General features: G+C 45.2%; 2 protein-coding genes across 2 annotated transcripts in view; one reads left to right on the top strand and one right to left on the bottom strand.

Moving 5' to 3' along the window:
* The first annotated feature begins 8,711 nt into the window (after nucleotides 1-8,711).
* Nucleotides 8,712-24,060, top strand: part of LOC124051668 (synaptic vesicle glycoprotein 2C-like) — a 30,057-nt gene continuing 14,708 nt past the window's right edge. Inside the window, exons 1-2 of the mRNA XM_046375258.1 lie at nucleotides 8,712-9,273; nucleotides 19,514-20,430. Coding sequence (XP_046231214.1) covers nucleotides 19,824-20,430 — 607 coding nt within the window. The 5' untranslated portion in view covers nucleotides 8,712-9,273; nucleotides 19,514-19,823. The remainder of the gene's footprint in view (nucleotides 9,274-19,513; nucleotides 20,431-24,060) is intronic.
* On the bottom strand, nucleotides 16,035-17,762 carry LOC124051670. The gene is made up of 2 exons (XM_046375263.1): nucleotides 17,663-17,762; nucleotides 16,035-17,626 (listed from the first exon to the last, which is right to left on the bottom strand). Exons 1-2 carry the CDS (start codon nucleotides 17,716-17,718, stop codon nucleotides 16,387-16,389), a joined length of 1,296 nt encoding a protein of 431 aa, XP_046231219.1. The 5' UTR covers nucleotides 17,719-17,762; the 3' UTR covers nucleotides 16,035-16,386.

Below are 24,060 nucleotides of genomic sequence, written 5' to 3' on the forward strand. Positions count from 1 at the left end.
AAGCTCACTGAATGCTATCTGTCAGGCTCATAGAAGTTGGCTGTTTGCCCTGCAAAGCCAAAGGCTGGTGTTCTCTGTGCTGCAGAGCCGATCTGCCGCTGGCACAAGGAGATTGATCGTCGTGCACGTTACATTCACGTTAGCTCTGATTGGCCCTGGATGCTGCCGGAGGTTAGCATAACGTCAGCTCTCCAGCTTTTTTCCAGGAGCTCCATGTGGATGATCAGCTGGTGAGGATGCTAATTTTTGTGTCATTTTGACCATGAAGATTGATGGTTGCTGGCTAGAAATGAGAATCCTGCTTTCGTCCTCCTTTGCCTCGGTCAGTTTCACCTCTGATCCGTCCCTCAGATCGCCTTCACAGTGCTTCATTCCCGCAGTGATGGTGAGGGTGACTGACACAAGTCTTCTCCAGATGACTGCTCGCTGAGTCACTGCGACAGCCGGCGAACTGAAATACCTTCCACACTCACCAGTAAAGTGGTCAATGCAGCTTGTAAAATGTGACTGCAGGTTGCCTTTTGTGGCTCCTCTGGGCTGCGACCGTATGCCCCTGTGGGTCCCCGAGCGTTAATTCGAGCACATACATGCTGAAAAACTCACCTGTTCGTGACCAAATGTGAGTCAGTTTATGAAATCCACAAACCACAGCTGCAGCCGCTTGTGGCTTGTGTATGGCTGACAGGAAAATGGATGGACTCCCGCCTCCCTTCTCCGCTGGCTTCCACGCCTGATGTTATAAATTGCGCCGCTTTCTGCCCCCATTTTGTTTACCACCCTAAAACTGATCAATATTTGTAGTCTCTTCCTCAACCCTCACCCCGGGGCCTTTGCCCTTGGACACTAAATCAAAGTGTGAGTCCCTGTGATGAGTGGCCACTGCTTGATGGGGCTGCTGTCTCCATCCGTCACCCGGAGGCGTGCAGCCTTCTTGACGAAGCTTTTTCTGAATAATATCAGGCCGTAAAACCAAGTCTACTGCTGATTGCTAAGCAGGCTATGAAATGATTATTGATATTTCTGCAGTGAGACCAGTATACAGAAAAAGGTGAAATGATGTTTGGGTACTTAAGGAAGGAGCTTAGGAAGATAAAATGACCGCAGTACCATGGACTAACGGTGCAGTCCCAATGAAACTGGACCAACCAGGAGGCCTCCAGTCTGCCTTAATAGCTCTGGTCCTGACATTTATCATAATCTTCAAGGCCATGGAGGCTCCTGCTAAGCCCCCATCAAGAATGTGACCCAGGAAGGACACAGAGGACTGGACTGATGGAACAGATTCCTTTCAGTGTTGACATGCAGTTCAGACTCCTCAGCCCGGACTTAACTGAGGGGTGCAGTTTCAGTACTAGTGGAAAAAGTCATTAAGACTGTAAGAGTATGGAAGAATATGGAGATTCCTCCTCTCTTTCTCTCTCTCCTTCTTTCTTCCTCTCAACCCAACTTCTGGCTGACAAGGAGGGGGAAAGCAATTAACATCACTGTCAGTATCCATCTATTATCCTCCATCCTAATGGAAGATGACAAATTATGGAGTGTAATATGGGATGCCATGGCCCACCTCCTACACCCTCCTGTGTTTGTGTGTGTGTGTGTGTGTGTGTGTGTGTGTGTAGGTGGGTGACAGAAAGAGAGCTGGAGAGATGGGGAGGATGGGGTAAAGTAGTTTCCTCCATCCACCCTGAAGAGACCGGGCCTGTGCGAGCTGCGTTTCTGTACGTAAGGCATCAAACAGGAATCGTGGAGGACACAGAACGACGTCAGCTTTCACTTCAGTGGTCACATGACACAAAATGACATCAGTCTCCTGTACAGTAACTCCAGTTACACTGAACACGAGCTTGACAAGGAATAAAGGTCATGACTGACGGGTGGAGTGATGCTGCTGTGGAATCCTCTGCATTCTGAACCATCTGAGTCACAGACGTGCTGCTAACACAAAATGTTCAAGAGGTTCACCAACTTACTGCAGGGATGCTGTTTTTGGAAAGAGACGTGACTGTGCAGAAAGAGCAAATGATCCGTGTCAGTTCTGTGACAATGCATTTGGACACTGTGGGGTTTTAACGTGAGCGTGTTAACGAAAACGATCCCGACGTACAGATTTGTATCAAATATAAAGTTTGACATGATCATCAGAACTCCAGAAACTCTGACCCAATCAATGTGATGAATCAAATGTGAAAAATGATCCTGAGGGGAACATGAATGTTTGCCCTAAAGTTCACAGGAATCGGCCCAACAGACATAGACAAAAATATTGGGACACCTACAGGGACTTTAATGACGTCTCATTGTAAACACACAGACAGCTTTGCAGCTCTAACAGCTTCCACTCTTCTGTGAAGGCTTTCCACAACATGTTGGAGTGTTTCTGTGGGAATTTGTGCCCATTCATGCAGTAGAGCATTTGTGAGGTCACACACTGATGTTGGACCAAAAGGCCTGGCTCACAATCTCCGTTCCAGTTCATCCCAAAGGTGTTGGATGGGGTTGAGGTCAGGGCTCTGTGTGGGTCAGTCAAGTTCTTCCACACCAAACTCATCCAACCATGTCTTTATGGAGCTTTGCTTTGTGCACTGGGGCACAGTCATGCTGGAATAGAAAAGGCCCTTCAACTAACTGTTGCCACAAAGTTGGAAGCATAGCATTGTCCAAAATGTCTTGGTGTGCTGAAGCATTAAGATTTCCCTTCACTGGAGGTCTGGGGCCGAGTCCAAACCCTGAGAAACAGCCTCATAAAGAGGAGTGTCTGGATACTTTTGTCTCTATAGTGTATTTCAGTCTGACTCTCCACTCATTCAGGCAGGAAGTGTCAAACATACGACTACTATTTCCTGTATGTAGAAGCTAATCTTGTCCCTTCTCACATTTCTGTTTGTGTGTCGATTAACAAGCAACACATAACGTTGGCTGGTGAGCTTCAGAGGTGCTGACAGACAGCTAACTGCTTCCCTTCCTGCTGAGCTCCTCATCTCAGCCTTTCATGTTTCCAAAATAAAGTCAAACTGTTCCTTTAAAGGGTTCAGCATGTGCGGTTTCTTTTGTCCCTCACTCCTGCTCACTAGGCTTATTTATCCCCACATCCTGACGCAGGACTGGATGGTTCTGGACCTGAGGGATAAACCGAGTCAGTGCTCATTTCTCTTCTAACAGAGAGGTCTACCTCTACTTCACCTCGGGCACATTGTGGTTCTTGGTGCGGACCACAAATGTTGTTTCTCATCTTGGGGACCATCAGCCTCCGGGGCTCCACCCGCCAGTTTTCCTCCTGACTGCTCTGCTCCCCCCATCTCTTTCCCCATACTTAACATTCAGCACCTCTTTGAGTCTAAAAAAGAAGCACAAACACTCATTTTGCGCAGCTTTATGAATTACAGTTTGTAGGTCTGTTTTCCCATAAACTCCTGCTGGTCCACCAGTCACCTTAATAACCTGTGACCACATGTTGCTCTGGCTGATGCTGCCGCCCACGCTTGCCTCATTGCATTAAGTTTCTCATGACAGTTACTCACACATGCCCTTGACAGCAAGTATACGCCCACACACACACACACACATATATACACACACACACACACACACACACACAGACCAGCGCCAAAGCAAGCTTTACATTTCAAGAACATGTCTCTGTAAGCTTCAAACTGTGATGCCCCTCTTATCCCTCTAGATAAGACATCAAGTTAGCAGTGCAACATCTGGTTAGACTTTCAAAATAAAGCTCGCTGACAAACATTGCATCACATGTTTCGGCATGTTATGCCTTTTGGACGTTGAGAAATTGGCACAGATTGGTTAGGTTCAGCAAAAAATCCCAATGTTACCTTACAGAAATAACACACAGACATGTCACGTGTACATACGCAACATAAGTTCAAAACAAAGCAACTAACTGGTTACGTGCAGCTCTTTAACCCTGGCCTGCAGCAGGAAAGTCCTGTCTTTGACTCATCTAACCACCTCCTGGTTCAGACTTTCCTGGCTCTTGGTAATGATCAAGCTCTTCAGCAATTATACTCAGCGGTGAACTATAACTTCATCCCGTCATTAAGGCCTGTGAGGACGCGTTAATCCGAAACAGTTCACCTCAAAGACAACATTTTTAACTATCTTGTCATAATGAGACTTCAAGGCCAATGAAGCCGTCTCAGTGTCATGCCTGTTCATATGCAGCTCTGATGGCTGTTTGGTGCACAGATTTAACAAAAATATAATTTGTGGTTCTTTTAGTTGGCACAAAAGCAGTTTGTTAAGAGCAGAGAGCTTCAGAGATGGTATTTTTCCTCTTTTCCTCTTCGGAGATGGAAAAAGAAAGTGAAAGGAAGGTTACAGCCATGAAGGCCTGCCAGCATCGTCGGGTTCATGCTGTGCTGTGTGGTCCTTTGTATCAGTGTAATCAGACTACATAAATACAGTGACGTAGCTTTGAAGTTTTGCACCAGAGCTTCAGGTAATGAACCCATCCAGACAATCAGACTGTTACATAAGAAGCAAAAGAACAAAATCTCAAACTCCCGTGTCTTTAAATAACCGTTTGCGTCATTGTTTTTTTCTCCAAGGAGCAAAGCGTCTTGACACTTTGGCATTTGCGGGTTTGTAGACAAAAGTATCTGCTCTCCGTGGGGTTTGGAGACGTGACACATGAAAGATCACAGGGCCAAGGCAAACCAGGCTGTTGTCATGGAACTTTCCAGGGTAGAGAGTCAGAAATAACATTCCCACCGGCTCTTCGCTGCCTTTATTTCATCCCCCATTATGTTCGCTGCAGCTCAGGTGTGATGGATCATTATGGTGTTGTTCCGTTTCATTCGCAGACGCTGAGATAAACTCTCACATTAAACAGAACCACAGCCAGGCCGCTTTTACAAAGATCACAGTGACACGACGGCGACATCAAGACACACACAGTTCAAGCAGAGCCGCTGAGGACGTCTTTTATTCCCAAAAGGCCGCAAATGACTTTTCACACATTGAATAAACCCAACCAGAGACATAATAATTTCGCCTCTTAACTCCTCCTCCCTGAGCCGACTCCCCTCCTCTCTTCCTCCTGCAGTCTCCTCCTCTTCTGCAACCCTTCACCCCTGGGTGTTAAGAAATGTAATTAACCTTGCTTTAACCTGGTGGGCTATTCCAGAGGCCATTTGTCTTGTTACTTAACACCACTCAACCCTCACCATCTCGTCTGTGTGGCTTTATGACGGCTGCGGACAGAAGCCAGAGATGAGACGAGCAGTTAAATCCAGCATCTTCTTCATGTGTTCGCTGGGTTAAAATGACTCATTCATTGTTGATATGCAAACCTCATCGCCACAGTAAATGTTGGAAAACCATGGAAAGGTTGAAACTTGTCTTTAGGCTTTCATTTTCAATTTTATGTTGCGCCAACGCTGTGCTTTACGTCTCATTTGGCTCAACTTGGCGCACTGCGGCTTAATGAAAGACGCACAACACAACCAAATGTGCTGCAGATTCTCCCAACACAATGACATTTGAATCTCAGTTGGCAGGCTAATAGAAGCTAAAGGCTGAGACGGGTTAGCAGCAGATATCTGAAATAATATCTGAATCGGGATGGTAAAATTAAATCTTATATTTTAGCTCGAGTGTCACAACTGGGTCCGTCACCTTTTTTGTGCCCCCTAGAAACACGCCCACGTCCCTCGTCGTCTTTGTTACTAGCAGCACATTTATGGAGTTATGTAAAATATCACATTTTTTGTTAAAAGGCCCTTTTTTATCCCCACAAACACGTGAAAAATGTCCTAACGGTCGTTAAAATTACCCGGTTTTGTTAGCCGTAGAGGTCTCTCCATTGGCAGCCATCTTGTCCGAGTGTCGCTTCACCATCACCCTCATCCTCCTCCTCCTCCTCCTCCCGATTGGTCAGCTCATGCATGTAACATGATGCGCACTGTATAAGTAATGATGTGACATGTACGAAATTGGACAGATCCACGCTTTGCAGAAAGGTACAGCGCTGACGTTTTATTGTGGCGGCTGAGCTGTGATGTGATCAGAACAAAATCAGTGCTGCTGATAAAGTAATGAACAGAGTTTGTCCATTAGTTCGTGTGAATCAGTTCCAAAGTACTTACTCAGTGGTTTGGAAGTTAGAGTGAAAACAAGTAATTACCCACCTCTCAAAATACATTTTCCCAAGGTGTGTGTGTGTGTGTGTGTGTGTGTGTGCAGAGCATGGGCAGAAGGATGAGTGGAGTGTGTAATTACAGGGGAAACAAAGCAGTGCGTCCTGATGCATTCTAAAGCAGACCTTGCTAACAACCCCCTTTGTTTTTTTACGCATGAAATTATGCGCCCACCAGGGCGTATAATTAGAAATCAATTAAACTCCATATCACACATCCAACTAAATTACTCAAAACAGTTTTGCAGTGTATTATCTGAGTGTACTCCCCAAAGGCTTTAATATTGAGAGGTTTGGTGAAGACTGCAAAAATGTAAAGTTCAGTCTTAGTAGTTTGCTCCAAGAATTTGTCCTGTCTTGTCTACTGTAACATGGCAGTCACACACACACACACACACACACACACACACACACACACACACAAAGATTTCATGTGTTTGCTTTTTGATGAATGAAACAGGTGACTTTACACAGCAGCTCACAGTATGCATAATGCAACTCACACATCGTCTTTTCTTTAAGAGCAGAGTTACACTATATAGACAAAAATATCCAGACACACCCCTTAATGCTTCAGCATACCAAGACATTTTGGACAATGCTATGCTTCCAGCTTTGTGGCAACAGTTTGTTGAAGGCCCTTTTCTATTCCAGCATGACTGTGCCCCAGTGCACAAAGCAAAGCTCCATAAAGACATGGTTGGATGAGTTTGGTGTGGAAGAACTTGACTGGCCCACACAGAGCCCTGACCTCAACCCCATCCAACACCTTTGGGATGAACTGGAACGGAGATTGCAAAACGGAGTGCCAAAACTTTTGGTTAGTGTGAGTCACTTACACACAGAGCCCAGGTTTAAAAATACCAGAATTCCATTTTAAGCCTGTTGTTCATACTGAACGTCCCAGAGACCCTTCAGCAGGGACCCTGAACATGACGGGTTTCACAGCCCTTCTGTCTTCTGTCAGAAGAAGCCCACTTTCACTCCTCAGCCGACACGAGTAGACATTAAAAGCCTTAACAGCAGAGCTTTGTTTGACTGGACACAAACACGCTTCTTTTTATCTGTCCTCTCTTGCTGATTTTTTTCTCTCTTATTATTCTGAATCCACCCACTCACCTACTCACATGCTCAAACGGGGGTGGGGGTGGGGGGCATATTTTCAACTGATCAAAGACTACGGCTGACGGTTCACTGAGAAGAAAGAAAGAGAAGATAATGGACAAAGAGAAAGATTTAAATCAAGAGCAGAGCTCGTGTCATGTTAACGTGGCAGCAAATCACTGCCAGTTGAGCACTTTTATGTTGTGTGTGTGGCATGTCCTGATATGAATAATGTGTCCATGTGTGTTTGGTTTTATTCATTTCTACCCTCAAATTAAACAACAGCTGGTGGATAGAAATGCAAATGCATCTGCATTTCTATTAGACTGAGTGAGAGGGACGCCCTCCCAGGCTTCCTTCCTCGCTCCTTGAGATTCCTCCTGTAATGGTTATTTCTGAGAGCGGAGGAGACGAGTGCTCATTCACTGGAGTTCATAATGGCCCTTCTCTAGCCATGCAGAGTAGAATGGGTTTTTGGGGATTGCTTACTCTCCCTCTCGCTCGCTCTCTCACTGCCCAGACGTCAGCATTGAAGTGTTTTGGCCTCAAACGCCTTTGGGAGTCGACTGACGCCGACTGGCAGCCTTCACAAGGTGCAAACGCGTTTCATATCATCACTTCATATTGGCTAACGTGAGAGAAAAGACGAGGGAGAAGGTTCGATAGTTCAGCAGCTGCGACACAAGCTTTTTTATTTAATTAGCTTTTCATCATCACAGTAAATGTCCCATGATGAGAAGAGTTAAGATCAGGGCTCCTGTGGCTCCTAGAAAAGTCTTTAAAAGGTCTTAAAATAAGATGAAGGTCAGAAATTACACAATGAGAGCCTCGTGGTCATTGGTCAGCTGTGGTTACTCGCCAGCAGCTCACAAGTTCCCATGAGGCAAAATGGAAAAATAAAAGTTTAGTGACAAAGGTTGGAGGAAGACACGTTTTGGAGGTGAAGCAGGATGAATCAGGACCCATGAGGGTGAAATCTGGTGGGGGTGTGCTAATGCTAATGCTAATGTTAAGCCACCATGCCAGTCAAATAGAGACATAAGTTAGGACTTTCAAAGTATCGAACCTAACTTTAAAAACTGTGCAACAACCCTGATGACACCTCAACCGTGAGAACTAATTCCTGACTGAGATTAGATTTGGCTGCAGCTCAGTGGTTTGGCCAAACACCAACCGGATGAGCAGACCACCGATTCGGGGTTGCACGCTGTTGGATTCACGTCGAGTCGTCCTCTCACTCTTGTTTCAGGTCAAAACCTGGTGCCTCTTGTTTGAAGTTGATCTGCAGCGTCCAAAACCACCTGGTGGACGCTGACCTATCAGCTGGAAGATAATCACCAAGTATTTTGATCCTGATTTTGTTTCAGCGTCGCTCTTATTGATCATCTTTAGGGGTCTCTGATGACATCACTTTCGACGTAAAGGAGCTTTTCTCTCTATTTTCTGACGTTTCATAGATCAAATGCTTAACGTGGGAAGTGATCAGCAGATTAATCGCGGATGGGTTTTTGACTGAGCAGTCTGAAACACGTTGTTCCCGTGTGAGCTGAACTAACAACAGTGTGGACTGCCTGACTTTATGAAAGCGGACTCTCTCCAGCGGTTTGACTCTGCGGAAGCTCCAGCACTCAGCAAACTTCTTCCCGGGAGGAGTCTCTCCTGCTCGCCTTTGTTCGCATCCAGCCAGCCCGCGTCTCTGAGCCGCACGCTGCCGCGCTGTGTTTAACGGAGACGCTCCCCGACGTCCGTAGGATGTTGTAGGCCTACTATTGATTTCAGTGTGCCTGTTACTCCTGCGCTCCCCTCCCCTCCTCCCCTCCTCCCCATCGCATTCACGCTTCCCACCTCCCCTCAGCCTCTCTCGCGTCTTCCCCGGACTGCAGCAGAGAAACCGCTGCATCGAAGAAGACAAGAAAGCAGAAATCTCGGCGCGATGCCTCCGATCTCCGCTGCTGTGTAGAGACACCAGGGAGACTCCCCCGGCGCGGTGCGATGCGTCTGCTCCTCCGCAGATTGTAAGTATTCCTCTTCTGCTTATTTATTTATTTTTAAAATGTGCCAAACTGTAACTTCATCTCCCTCCGCACTCTGCTGTAGTGTAACATAGATCGCATCCCCCCCACCACAGACTGATTGGAAATAAGAGATCTCTGGTGCACCTGGTGATTAAAAATACTCCTCTCTTGTGACCTCAAGAAAATGATTGATGGTCCTTCTGTGCGCGTGATTGACGGAAAAGTTGGGGAACTTTGGGAGAGTTGTGCAGCAAGTAAGTACTAAGTGTGCTTGGAATAACAGATTTACACCACATAAACTTCTATCTGATCACATTATGCATTCGTGCTTTTTAATCAGAGCATCTTATAAGACACGCAGCGGATTCATTTATTCTCATAGCAAAGTTTGTTTTAATCAAACAGAATTAAAACAAAAAACAGCAGCTGTGCAGCATTTCAGTCCCTTCCCAGATCTTACGTGTGTGTGTGTGTCGTGCTTGTGGTGGTGCTGGGGTGTTAACATCCTCCTGACGTGCTCACTTGGTCGTGGAGAGATGAGTTGGTACACACGCACGACGGAGGCAACCCCGAGCTTTCCCGTCCGCCAAAGCGCGCACATGCAGGCGGAGTGAATCTGCAGTGAGCTTCGCGGACAGACAGAGAAGAGAGAGGGGGGACGACCCATCCGTTACTCAGGGCTTCATGCTCGATGCAGTGTGGGGATAATCATCTCACTGCACGGCGCTCTGTGCAGGGAGGATTGATTCCCAGGCAGCAGGACAGCCCCGAAATCTAATTATGGGACGCGACTTGCGTCAAAAGACTCCGCGGTGATGAATGTGCCTTCCTGTACGTGGCCTGCGCCGCGGCGCGCGCTGCAGCACAAGCCGAGGGGTGCGAGGGGAACAAAGAGGAGGAAAGTGACGGATGAGTTTTGCATGAAGGTGCCCCGTGAGGCTGGACGGGGAAGTTTGATGGCATCACACATGTAGAAATTCTGACCAGGTGTTTAATTCAGGGCGGCTCTCTGACTGGATAAAAGACTCACTTTGAATAGATATTTGTCAAACACCTGAGTCCGCAAATTAATGTTTGCCTTAGGCGTGTGTATATGCCCCAGTGTTTGCTTTAGCTCAGCAGATCCATTCAGTGTGTTTGACCGTATTGTGAGTCAGCTTCATCTATACTTGATAAGACGGTAAACACAAAGCAGCGTTTGGCTCGCATTGGTCTGCACCACATGTCACGATGAGGGCCGGGGGGCAGAAAGCCAGGATGCAATCTGTCAGCAGAAAGAGGAGAGACGGGAACATCATCAAGCCATCCAAATGTGCAACCACGCCAAGGAGGACGGTGTTTGCAGAAGAAGACAGAAGAAGTCCTCGCTGCTGCAGGTGATTTTGGACGGCCTGCTGGACTGTGAAGTCACCGTGTGTTCGGACTGAACCTCAGACACGATGCAGTTTAATGCAAAGTCAATGGACAGAAGCGATGAGGTGCTAATTTTGAGCTGTTCAACTTTTGTGAAACATTTGCTCTTAATGCTGAGCTTTAAAAACCTGGAGACAAATTGAAAAAAAGAAATGCAAATTCATGTGCAGTTCCATCCATTACTGTTATGTGAGTACTGGGAGTTGGGTCATCGAGCTTAACAGCTGGTGGTTTTAATTTTCCAGTCAGGTGCCATCTTATTAAAAGAGCACCAGTCGAACCTTGAAACAGCGGAGAACGATGTAGAAAACATAATGGAAAGTCACACGCTTGGTTTTTTTGTTCATTTGGTTTTCATTGCACTTTGTCGCTTTGTCACAGCATTCAAACTGGTAATATTTGGTGAGATTTTGAGACTTTTTCAAATTTTTAGCCTCCTCACTCAGATTTCTTTATGCCCAAATTGAAAATTTGCATAAAAAAATGGAAACCCACCAATGGACACGTTGCTAACCAGCTTACAGCTAATGCACATTTGGTGCTGGTTGGGCCAATAAACACAAACCAGCAGTCAAATTCACACAACTGATGAGAGGTGAAAGTTTATTCCACTGTCTGTCTGATCACACCTGTAGAGGTGCTCCCCGTCAGCAACAATGTGAATAAGCATAGTTCCCTAAATGTTGAACTGTCCCTTTAATTCTGGGAGGGAAAACCGCAGTTTTAAGTTTCTTTTGATATGCACGACTGAGATCCAAAAGAGGACAAATACTGACAAAAATCAGTCTGACAAAAAACACAGAACACACACACACACACACACACACACCAAGCACAGACCCCCACAGCAGCTGGCCAAACTCCAACAGTCAGTAAACCCTCACAGCCGTCATCATGCACAAGCAGTCAGGTGTGTGTGTGGGTGCGTGCGTGCGTGCGTGCATGCGTGTGTGTGTGCGTGCGTGTGTATATCAGGAATGAAGCGCTGTGCTGTTTGATGTCTCCCTTTGCAGCAGTGCATTTGAGAACACACGACTTTGTCTTCTCTAAGGCCCGATGTTGCTGCGTAACGGAGTGTGTGTTCATTACTTTAATCGAGAGCCCGACTCCACGGCTCCTCTGGCAGTCGTGCTGCCTCAACAGCCTCTCGGAGAGCACACGTCTCCGATACCTGAGAGGTTCATCTTTTTGTTTGGGTTTGCTTACCTGCACTGACTTGTAAAAAGCTGTCAGTGTCAGGTGTGGCCCAGTCTCACCTGTCTCAGCCTTTTCCAGCAGTGGGTTTACGTCTTTAAAGCTTTTGATCTCACAGATTTTTACTGTCAACTTGGGATGACAGAATGTTTTCCCACATCACCCAAGTTTCATGTTAGGATCTTTTCCTGATTTCCTGGCCCCAATTTGTTGTAGTTTTAGAGCAGATAAGTTTTTAAATCAAGAAGTACAACTCGGAGACAGAAAGGGAGAGTCTTGGTTCTCCTTCGTGTTAAGGTATTTAGACCAACCATTTCCAATCATGTTTGTCAAAACCACAAACGCAGCTCAAAATGAACCAAATTAAGGAACAGCATCATCCACGAAAGATAAGAACTCATGGGATACAAAGCTGTATGATTTCATGGGAAGTCCTGCGTTATTCCTGTCCAGGCTTAAACCTCACTCGTGTAGCATCTGCAGAGCTTGGCGTGTAGGTTTGCTCACACGATGTGCATTAGCAAATGCTCACTGCAGCCATCTGTGGGCACTGCAGGAAGCCTGCAGGGCTCTGCACACACCGCTTGCATTTATATGTCGTCAAGCTGTTTGTCGCATGCAGATACAGGATTGTTCTCTGTCTGACTTGGATGTTCATATTGCCGTTCCTATTGCTATTCGATGAGACAAAGTCTTTTTGGTGCTCAACGATGTCCTGCAGAAAACACTTCCTCCATTTCGCCCTGCACAGTACTGAGTGTGTCTTCCACTTGCACCTGCAGAGTATATGTGTGTGTGCGTGCGTGCATCTACTGTATGTGTGTGTGCGTTTCCGTGTGGGCGTTTGCATGAGTGATTAATGAACGTAGCTGGATGGCGTCAGCGGGCCATGACAGCACGACTGCGAGCAAATCATTTCTTCTCTCTCTGCTGATTCAGAGCTCACAGGAATTTTTTTGCTGATTGCTAAAATCACATCATGTGGGTGCTGTTATAATAACCCCAATCACAGCATCACAGCAGAGGGCGAGGGGGGTCGCCATCAAAAAGGAAATAAAAGCGGCCATAAATGATATTAGCTTGCCTGTGTATGGGGGAAAGGCCGCTGCTGTGGGCTGAAACGTGCTGTCTTCTTGTATAACCGTATGTATCAGCGGTATATGTGCTGTGAAAAGGCCATGTAGGTTGCTTGAAAAAAGGACCGCACGCTTGGACCGGACTTTAAAGAATTATCTCTGTGGCTCAAAAGGCACAGAAAGACTTCTAAATGTCAGCATTAATGACCATCTTCATGAGGAGGAGAACAGTTAGCCTATCGTGAATGATGAAATGTCAACTCTCTCATGTCTCTCGTGCTCTGCGTTGCCTTCAGTTCGGCGACTTTGAAATGCTTGGCGCCAGAGAGAGCAGGAAGGGAGGAAGAAGTGAAGAGAGATTGGCAGTCGTGAAGGGGAAACCACAGATCAGCATGGAGGAGGTGAAATGAGACCAGGGATTATACACAGACCTGGCTGCTGTTACGCACCATCATTCATTTTCCCTCTATTACGGAAAGTCCTCTCAGTGTTGCAGTGCGGCGGGTTGATTGGCTATTTTCAACTCGACCGTTTGGTGCAGAAACTCTCAGAGCATATCATAAGGTTTATCGCAGAGTTCAACCTTTAGTCTCAGACATCAGGCGCTCACTTGGAGGAGCTTCGTCGCTGGAAATGAGTTTGGGGGACAAGTTGGCAAAGAGGACTGTGCTCAGAAAATGTCTGTTTGCATCACATAATGTACGGAGATAGGACACAGTCTTACTGTGTGTGAGAGCCTCCATCCTCTTACTATTTTCTACCTAAAATAACTCATATGAAGCAAAGCAAACTCTCTCTTTATGGTCAGCTAATGAAAATAATAAAACACTCACTCTCTTTTACCTGGAAGGAAATGGAAACAGTGTGTTGTTTGCTAATTAACATGTCATGTCTTCTTTGTTTCATCGTTACATAAACAGAAATGTAAAAGATTAGCCCGATAAAGCAGGAGGAACAAGTGATAAACTATTACAACAGTATGTGATTTGAGGCAGCTGTGGCCTCGAGGTTGGAGAAGCGGCTTGTGACCGGAGGGTTGCCAGTTTGATTCCCCTGGACTGGCAGGAAAAATTTGGGTGTGGTGGAGTGATTAATAATGCTCCCCCTCCTCCATTAGCCGGCTGATGTACCCTTGAGCAAGGCACTTTATCCCCAGTTTGCTCCCCGGGCGTCTGACATGGCAGCCCACTGCTCCTGTGTGTTTCACTGCATGTTGCATGTGTGTGTGTGTGTGTGTGTGTGTCAGTGATGGCTTAAATGCAGAGAAATAATTTCCTAGCTTGGGATTAATAAAGTAAATTAAAAAAAAATAATAACAGAAACTTGACCCAAATCTTTTAAGCCAGGAAGGCTGTTTCCCCCTGCTTCCAGTCTTTATGCTAAGCTAAGCTAATTTCTCAGCCTCTGTAACGACGCGCAGATATGGGAGTGTTACTGATCATCTTTGACAAGAGAGCAGTGAAGCACATTAAAGTTGTTTTCATGAATGCTGTTCTTCGAGAAACGATGAAACCAAGTTAAACACCAGAACTCATTTTATTAAAATACTGACTTTAAACAAAATGCCCTCGTGTTTAAACGAAACGGGCCAGTTTTATTGTGAGAACTGCAGCAGCGTAAATCCCCGTGACAGCACGTCTTTGGCTTACTGTCCTGAAGCCATAGGATGGCGAGATTTCCCTCACTGGCCTGGCATTTTGATGCATCGGTGGCCTGGAGGAGTCAGCGTCTCATCATCTGGCCGTGCTCAAAGTTAGTTAGAACACATTTCCTGCTTCGTTTCATTGCTGCATTGCACCAAAGTGTCTTGTGCTGCTTTACGTCGCTGTGGAGCCCTGCTACGTATTGTTCAAACGACAGATCCAAAGTGATGCTTTATCTAATCCCTCAGAGCAAAGGTGAGCAGAAACACCATACATCAACCTGCCACGGTCTATCTGGGCTCTTAACCCAGTCTGAACAGCTCGCCGTAAGCTTTCCTCTCCAGGGAACATTCACATACTGTACATGTTGAGCTTAATTCAGAAGACTTTTCTGTTTCTTTATCACAAGAAGACTGTTTAAGAGATACTACTTACTACTACTTAGATATAAAACAAAGCAAAGAGAAAACCAAGGAACTAAAATTCAGGACCTTGGACAGCAGCACCACATGTCGCTGAGAAAGATTCAGGACCTTGGACAGAGGTTGGTAACAGAATGACTTTACTGCTGCCTATAAACCTCAATACTTCATTCCTATAAGTTCAGTTGTTGTCTGTCAAAGACAGATTGTACAGCACTGATATCCATCTATTTTGTTTATTTATTTTGTTTATAGTAAGCCCTGATAACACACACAGCATAACAATTTTAGTCATAATTTGTAAACTGCAACTAAATTATCAACTGTTTATTCATTGTTTTAGGCTAATAATTTTAGCCAGAACTTATCAATTACCTTTAGCTAACTGTTAGCTACCTGCTAACCTCTGGAGTCCTCCAGCGTTCACATGTGTTTTGCATATACACTGTGCTTGAATTCGATCTGTTTGTAACGTGTAATTGCCCTGTCAATAACAATATTGCTGATGGGCGGGCTTTGGGGTGTAATTTGAAGGCCCAAAGCTTGCTGGTCCTGCAGCAGTCTGATGTGTTGACAGCTCTTCTGAGAGGCCGTGCCAGTGCCACAGTGAAGAGGACCCTGAGGGGGGTCAGTCATACATGCTGACATGTATTCCCAGTCCAGAAACATGTCCCAGAAATGAATTTAGGCTCTGACAGAAAACATAGTCACAAAAGCCAAATTTCCAGGAATGTGATATCTCTGAATACATAATACAGACTGATAAATGCAGTCAGGCAGGCATGAATAGTATTTACTTGGTTCAGCTTAACATATAGTGCTGTTAATTCTTTGGCACCAGGCTCACAGTTGCTGTAAACACGAATCAGAGGAGATGCAGGAAGGTATCTGTTATTGGGGGGAATCAGAAGCTGAGGTGGTGGCACCTCCCTTTGGAGACACCAAACAACCTGAGGAAAATAGATGTATGGATAGATTTTTTTTTGAACATTTTTTTTCTTTTTTCGCTTTTTTTTTATTATTTATTAAAATATAGGAAGAAATCGAAGCACTCGGAGTAAATCCGAGTAACACAGTTAACATGCACATGTGTGCTCCTCACAGCAAGGAGGTTCAGGGCCTGGATCTGAACCTTCGCCTTGTTGCTGTGAGACACGTGCTGACCTGACACCTGAAGTCCTGCGTCATATCCTGAACTCAGCAGGACATGAGGCGGGACCTCGGGTCTCAGTAGACCTTTTTCATAGCAGAGATTTCGATTTGTCATAGCAGGAGCCAAATCTGTTTTGGCCAGGACAAAATGTCTCCTTTGAAAAAGGTCTGCCCCACCCAAACACCCACCCTAAGACTGCCAGTGACTGCTCTTCAGTCACGTCTGCAGCAGGCGGTGAAGGGTTTGGCCATGGTCTTCAAGACACATCTGAAGAACCTTTTGACGCAGCTCGTCCTTTTCGGCAGCATCAGATGCTCCTTCAGACCCTCAGTTATATCTTTGAACAGGCCCTCGTTCTTTACCAGCAGGCTAAGTCGGAGATTCCCTTTTTGTTTTCGTGTGGTTTTAATCAAGTCCTTCTTCACCGCCTTGGCGATTCTTTTGATGTGTTGGTCGTTCACCTCAAAAGCGATGTTAGAGTCCGAGAGCTCTGCGAAGAGCCTCTCTCTCAGTATCCCGATGATGTCGATTATGTGTTCAGACGCATGGATCCAGTCGTCTTTCATGATCTGACTAATCAGCCCGGTCACTACCAAATGGCATAGTTTTTGCAACTCTTGGCTGTTGTCTACTGTGGCCCCACCTGCAGCTTCATCAGCTTCAGTACCGATAGCTGACTCACCTGTAAGAGGAGCTGGTGTTTCTTTAGACACGGTTGTCACAGTGTCATCGTCCTTTTCTGAAGGGCCCTCTGTGCTTGCTCTGAGACCTGCCAACTCTTGGCTAAGCTTCCTCAGACCAATGTGCACGGGGCCCTTTCTTATCTCATGCATGTGTGACTTTCTGTTGATCCAGTTCCATGTCACCACAACAAGCGAATACACTTCTTTGCTAGTCTCATCCCTATATTGTGTGGTGTTACCTTCTGGTTCTAGATGGTGGTACACAATATCCACCAGGCGATTACCGATTTGGTACTGGTCAAGTGAAATGTCACTAGCAGTTTTCCTGTACAAGGACCAGTCATCTGTTTCCTTTCTTACGTTGTCATCTTCCTCTGGTGGGATCATGTCCTGCACCATCTCTTCTGCTATGTCAAATAGCTGCTGCAGTGAGGTCTTTTCTGCAGGTGTGGAGCAGTTAAATTCCCTCCTCAGTTTTGCCACGATTGTAACAATTGACTGCTTGACATATCTGAGGACAACAACGTACTTCATTTTAGTTTCCACCTTTCTCCAGCAGGATGTTTCGGCCTTTGATTCTGACTGAACTTCTTCTACTATATAGTTCTGAATGTCAGAGATTGCCTTGTGTAAATCCTGGGTGGTGCTGGACACAAGCTGTTCATGTTCATTTTCTAAAATGCCATCTTTATTAATGACACCGATACTTTTCACCTGTTCATCCAGGATGCCCTTGATAACATTGACGGCTGAAGAGGTGAAGTTGGCCCTAGACTCTAGGGCCAACTTCACCTCTGGTGAGGGCCTAGAGGAAACACTTTCTGGTCCTTCTGCTTCTTGAGGCGCTGTAAAATCCTCCATCTCGCTTAACGTTGGTTCAGTTGCCAGGCTTTGTCGTTAACTAACACTTGATAACAGATAACACTTGATCTGAGAACGGGATTTATCTTATAACCATTAGAGTGACCCTTGAAAGCTTCAAAGGATCAAAGGAACGTTGGCTATGATCCTTCAATGACATCACAAGCAAGCAAACCCCGCCCCCCAGCAACCACTGTCCAATAGAAGCTTAGCAACCGTAACTAGGCATGGCCCAGGAAGCAGGGTTTTTTTTTTATTACTATTTGAAAATACACACAAAAGACAACAGTTATATCAAGAGGAACAAATTGTATGTTTACTTTTAAATTAAAACAACTGAAAATAGAAAAGTAATGCATAGAAATAAATAAATAAGAAATATTACTTTTTGAGTTTTGAATCCAATAACAAGGAAATGTATTACAAAATAAAAACGATCATTTCATAGAGCATATGATTTAATTTTTTTTTAAACAAAATACGTTTTTTTTTTTTTAAGCGTCTGCTTTAGAGTTAATTATTATTGGCTTCCATCCGAATTATTTTATTAACTCCACACACACCCTGCACATGTGGGCCTACACATTAGATTAAAAGCAGATAAAAATTAATAAGATAGAGGAATATATACAGTCATATATACATACACACATATACACCTAGGAAATAATTATGTTGAAAGAAATTAATTATTTTAAATCTAATGTTGTGTCAATTAAAAATAATAGTAAAGCAATTACGTTCTCATAATGAAGTCCAAGGTTAAAATATAGCTTAAGTACCTCCTTAACTGTCATTTTCACATAGATATGCACAATAGATATCTTGGATTTTATTTTTTTTTTATCACAGACACATTTCCCAGTAAAAATGATTATAATAAATAATGTAAATATATAGTGATGATGATACAGTAATTGGTAGTGGTGAGTTTGTGGGAATCCTTCTCATTATGTGATGGTAAAACTGATCCTGAATTCAGGACCTGGACAAAATGCCTGATGATGTTGTGAGATTTCAGCTTCCACACCTTGCAGAAAATGCACTGTGCAGGTGAGAGAGGAACCAGGCATGCAGTGATGCATTTTATTACCTTCTGCAAGCCTCAGCAGTCAGAGACCATGAAGTCCAAAGCAGTGTTGTGGAGGCTGAGGGGGTCACTCTGAATTTTTTCAGACTGTTGTCATTTTGCAGACATGTTACAGGCCCTGAGGGGTCATCAGTGAAGTGAAGCTCCTGACTCTTCACCGTGGCCCTAATGAAAGTAGTAATGATGACTTTTTCTTTTGTCCAACCCACTGTTTTATCCCCAAGTATCGGTTCACCACAGTCCACAATGAGACCTACTGCTGTCATGTCATCAGCAAACTCACAATGGGAGAAATGCACTCATCTGTGGACTGAGAGCAAATCACTGTTGTACTTCAGTTCGGTTTTATATTTACAGTCCTGGAAATACTCCAGACATACTTCGAGGACACGAGTTGTTATTCTGTTCTGGATTGCGGTCGTTGGTTTGCAAACTTGGCTGACAGATATCAGACTTGTCACCATTACAGCACTTAGGTTCCTTTCCCATCAGTCACATTTGTTTGGCCTTATTTTCATCTAATTGGATCGTTGTGTTGTGAAGAGTAACTGTGTCTTTCCGTATAAACCAAAACAAGATTTGGCACATGAAGTTCAGGCAGACTGCAGTAGTTGAGTGCTTGCAAAAGTGTGGCCCACGATGCTGTGTTTATGATAGACAGCTTTTAATCAAACTGAACTTGCGTTTCTCTTTCTGTCCCCACAGGCTCATGGTCTCTTCTGCTGAGCTCTGACACACTGAGGATCTTTCCATTTTGGGATCAACTGTCTCCATTTCAGCACTGTCTAACTACTCCCATCCAATGGAATTAGACATCATTACTTAATCATTTCCAGTTTCCTGGCAGCCGACTGGCTTTTCAGCACTAATAAACTGCCTTAAGTCTTGCACCGTTTGGGATTAGAAAACCAGAAAGAAAGAGAGAATAGTTAATTTACATTTGTAGCACCTGTTGGAATAAGTATTGATAGAGCTGCACTGAAAGGCTTTTAGTGCTGTCTAACCTTGTGCCAAGATGGATGAAACACATAACAACAGGACTTCCTTGGTTAAAGGAGCCAAGGACATCGCTAAAGAAGCCAAGAGGCAAGCTTCCAAAAATTTCAGCAAAGCTGTTGATCGTGCCTCAGATGAATACTCAGTCCATCGCAGCTACAACCGTTTCCAGAATGAGGATGAAGAAGAGAACAACTACAATACTTACGCTCATCAAGACGGTCTCTATGCTGACAACGCAGCCAACGACGAGGACGGGGCCTCTAGCGACGCCACGGAGGGCCACGACGATGAAGATGAAATCTACGAGGGGGAGTACCAAGGTGTGCCTGCCTACAATGATGGGAAGTCGCGGGACGGTCAGGTGGCTCTGGGACAGCCGGTTTCTGACAGCCTGAAGAGCCGCAAGGAGCTAGAAAATGAGAGACAGGCAGACGAGGAGGAGCTCGCCCAGCAGTACGAGCTGATCATGCAGGAGTGCGGCCACGGGAGATTCCAGTGGCAGCTGTTCTTTGTGCTCGGGCTGGCGCTCATGTCAGACGGCGTGGAGGTGTTCGTTGTGGGTTTTGTCCTGCCCAGTGCTGAGACAGACATGTGCGTCCCCAACTCTGGTGCCGGATGGCTCGGTAAGAATTTGTTATTGAGTTTTGTTAGTTTTCCAAGTTGTTCACATTCATACACAGACATGTTAAACACACACACACGCCACACATCTCTGTCACTGTGTTGGTGCTGATACTCATCTACCACCAGACACGAGGTCCAATACGTGGAGGCAGGATGAGATGCAGAAGGCAGCTCAACACTCCTGGAAAGTGTTGTTCCAGCTTCTGACCTGGTTGAACATCTCTTTAGCACAAAGTACAGATGAGTCTGACTGACATCCTCAGTCGACAACAGTCTACAGTGAAGCAGTTTTTGGTGTTAAACCCAAACTTTAATTTTGATTGTTGCTTATTTGGCCATAAATATTTAATGTCATACAGTCTGCAAGAAAGTCTCCGACATGAAAGCCTCAGATTTTCAGAAAAAGACACAGCTTAACTGAACTACAGAGTAGTTAAAGTGACAAACACGGCATGATGGAAAACAGAAGTGCTCATGTTCAGTGAAAGAGAAAGCAGGTTACAGCCAGTATGTGCACACATTGATTTACTGAGTGAAAACACTGAAAGCACTTCACTTCATGGTTCGTGTTGTGAATGTGCACATGAACCGTCAGAGACTTTATTGCCAAGAACAGAATGACTGGGACACAGTCAGGACTGTTTTATTGGTGTGACACTGAGACGTCCTGACTGTAAGCGACTGTTTGCCGTGAATTCAGCTGAAATTCCGGTTTGGAGGCACAGGAAGCGGATTCAGTTATATGGAAGTAAAAGACATGAAGTTACAGATAGCTGAAGTCTTCAAGTGTTGGTGTTATTAGTTTCCCTGCTGTCAGTGTGTTAATGATGTGTGTTGTTTATGTCATGCAGGACTGTGCATGGAGAGTGGTGGCGGGTGACACTCTCAGCTGTAATCTCTCTGCTTTAGGAGCTTGCTGGTGGGTTGTCATGGCACCAGGTATTCGGGTACATGAGTAGGAGGTGTGTTAAGCTAGATGGATCTCTCCCACACCAGGGAAAAGTTGTGTGTTCGCGTGCCACAAATGTGTTTGTGTGTTTGAATGTGTGTGATTTGGCTGTCTGATATCAAAAATAGCTGCATAGCTGCTGACCTTTTTTTGCCAGTGTACTGTGCCCATGCTTGGTGTTAAATTAAAGCATTAATCATTTCCCCGTCAGGAAAGAAAAACTTTTTTATTTCTTTCAACAGTGTGTTCTCATAACCAAAAAGAGAATGCTAACCTTGTTTGTGTTTTGGGAGCAGGATGCTTTATTATTCACCCAGATTTCACCCGTATTGTGACTCATCGCTCAGTGGGAGACAGGAGGGAGAGAATAGCAAGAATGAGTCATTTCACCAACTCGCTCACACACTGCATAGATAAAGGATGTGTGTACATGCTCACTTGGAAAAATAAAGCCCCAGTCATCACAGAGTGTTGCGTTGTCTCACATCGCCTGTGTCATGGCGTAGGGAAAAGGACAACAACATGATATTTGAAATGCCCGAGGATACCAAATCAATGGCGAGTTCGGCTACTGATCTGGCCCTGGTAACTGAGAACCCAGTGGTGAGAAATGACAAGCTCACTATTCATTCGACTATTACTATACTATTCACCAGTGTTCATCATTTTCATGAGACTCCTTGATTCAATCATTAAAAGAAGTTCTGTCGCGATAGCTTTACATTTACATTATTTTTTAACCGCTTTGCTTTGTTTTTCTCAGTTTCCTCTAATATTTCTCATTCTTTCAGTCATTAGCATGCATTACTAGCACTTCTACTTCCATAATCTACTCCGAATGCTGTCTTTTCTTCACCAGAATGGCTTTTCCTTCAGTATAATACAAAGGGTGAGATGCTATCCCGATATGGGATGTGCTCTTGTCTGTCCGCTCGTTTCCCCTCCTGCTGTAATCCCTCTCTTACACTCTCTGTGTGTCTCATAGCCATGCAGGCGATCTGAAGATATGGGCTGGAGTTAATCTCTGCAGCATTGTGCTTCACTGCAGTTTAGCCATGGTAGACTGGCTCACGTAGCTCCCCGGAGAAACGGAGGGAGAGCGCTGCTTTCACACACTTCCTGTCAATGCCCTCCCCTCGCTTTTCTCTTCCACCGCATATGGCTCTAATTTGTCTGCGGGTGTTTTCCTGCACCGCAGTTAGCGCTTTGAGGGTGAAATGCTCAAGGCAGGTGCAGTGCGGAGGGAAGACCTGGAGGAGTACTTCTGCACGAGGGTCTTCTTGGAGGAGCCCTGTGTGGTTACTTTACATGGAGACGGTCACAAACAACATCACCAGCTGAACTTAACAAAATGAACAGGCTCTGCTGCAGCCCGCGGTTAGCTGATTATAAACTCCACGTCTGTCGGCCCTCCTCATCTCTTTCTACTTCACAACAAAGCGTCATCACGTGATCTGTTTGCCTATTCAGTGTTTCACTGTTGAGGCAAAGAGGTCACAGTTCAGTGAGGATTTACCGTAAAAGCTGACAGAGACGTTAGTGTTTCTTGCAGTGTGGAGTATCGATTAGAGTCGGTGACATGAACAAGGAGGAGGTGAATTCACCTTGTAAGAATATATGAAGTGATTCATATAACAAATACACTGCGTTAAGGGATCGTAATCTGTACCACTGACTGTTTCTAAACAAGAGATCAAGAATTTCAACATGTGCTTGGTGAGAGGAACTACAAACCGGCACAGGCACTTTAATCAGAACAACACCAAGAGTCTGCAGCGATGCCAGCATCATGCTGCCTTTGTGATCGTATCCAACCAGGGTGGAGAAAATCAGGTGACTGCTGGTTTTTCCGAAGATGTTATAGTAGTATACTGCATGGGGTCTTAGTAGTTTGAGTCATCTCCACGATTATGAAAACAAATCAGCAGGTGTTGCTGTAATTAATGCTTAAGGAATGTGCTTAGCTCCCCAGGAGGGTCTGCTCTTCCCTCCCTCCCTGCCCTCCTCCTCCTCCTCCTCCTCCTCCTCCTCTGCTTTCATTCCCTACTGCAACCTGCCTGTCAATCACACACGGTCCTCTGGGACTCCCGTCATCTGTTAAAATCCTGAAGCTCTAACTAACATAATGTCCTGAATGTTCCCACTGAGGAAATTAGCACTTGATTCTACTGAGTGCTGCCTGCCTGTGCTCTCCTCTCATCCATGGCAGGACAGCGCATGGCGGCGTGGAGAAGAAAAACAGAGCAGAAAGGTATCAAGAGAGAATTACGCTTGCACATAAGAGCAAATTACTACAGAATGAAAAAGCAGCATGTGTGGAGACTGATGGAGACAATTTAAGAGTTAGCTAAAATGATCCCTGTGGATGCCGAGAGAAGCGGCACGGTGTACCCGTAAAAAGAGCAGAGACGCTGGGAGCTGTTGCTTAAGAAAAAGCCTGCCAATTAACTCATGTCTTTGGACTGTGAGAGGAAACCGGAGCACCTGGAGGAAGCCCATGCAGACATGGGGAGAACATGGAAACTCCACTCAGGTTTGAACCCAGGACTGCAACACAATGGCGGTGAATGGACTTTGATTTGTGGCATTTAAACCGTTAAAAACATCACACGTGTCCTTCCAGAAACGTTATCCTAGTTAGAAGTCTAAAGCAGAAACCGTTATTTATTTAGTTATTTAT

This window comes from Scatophagus argus, chromosome 20 (genome assembly GCF_020382885.2).
Source record: "Scatophagus argus isolate fScaArg1 chromosome 20, fScaArg1.pri, whole genome shotgun sequence".
Taxonomy (NCBI): Eukaryota; Metazoa; Chordata; class Actinopteri; family Scatophagidae; genus Scatophagus; species Scatophagus argus.

What these genes read in the sequence shown, in the direction of transcription:
- LOC124051670 (XM_046375263.1), bottom strand. Translation starts at nt 17,718, where the DNA reads ATGGAGGATTTTACAGCGCCTCAAGAAGCAGAAGGACCAGAAAGTGTT. An exon ending in CCAGAAAGTGTTTCCTCTAG is followed by an intron (nt 17,627 to 17,662) that starts GCCCTCACCAGA and finishes CCTAGAGTCTAG; the next exon opens with GGCCAACTTCACCTCTTCAG.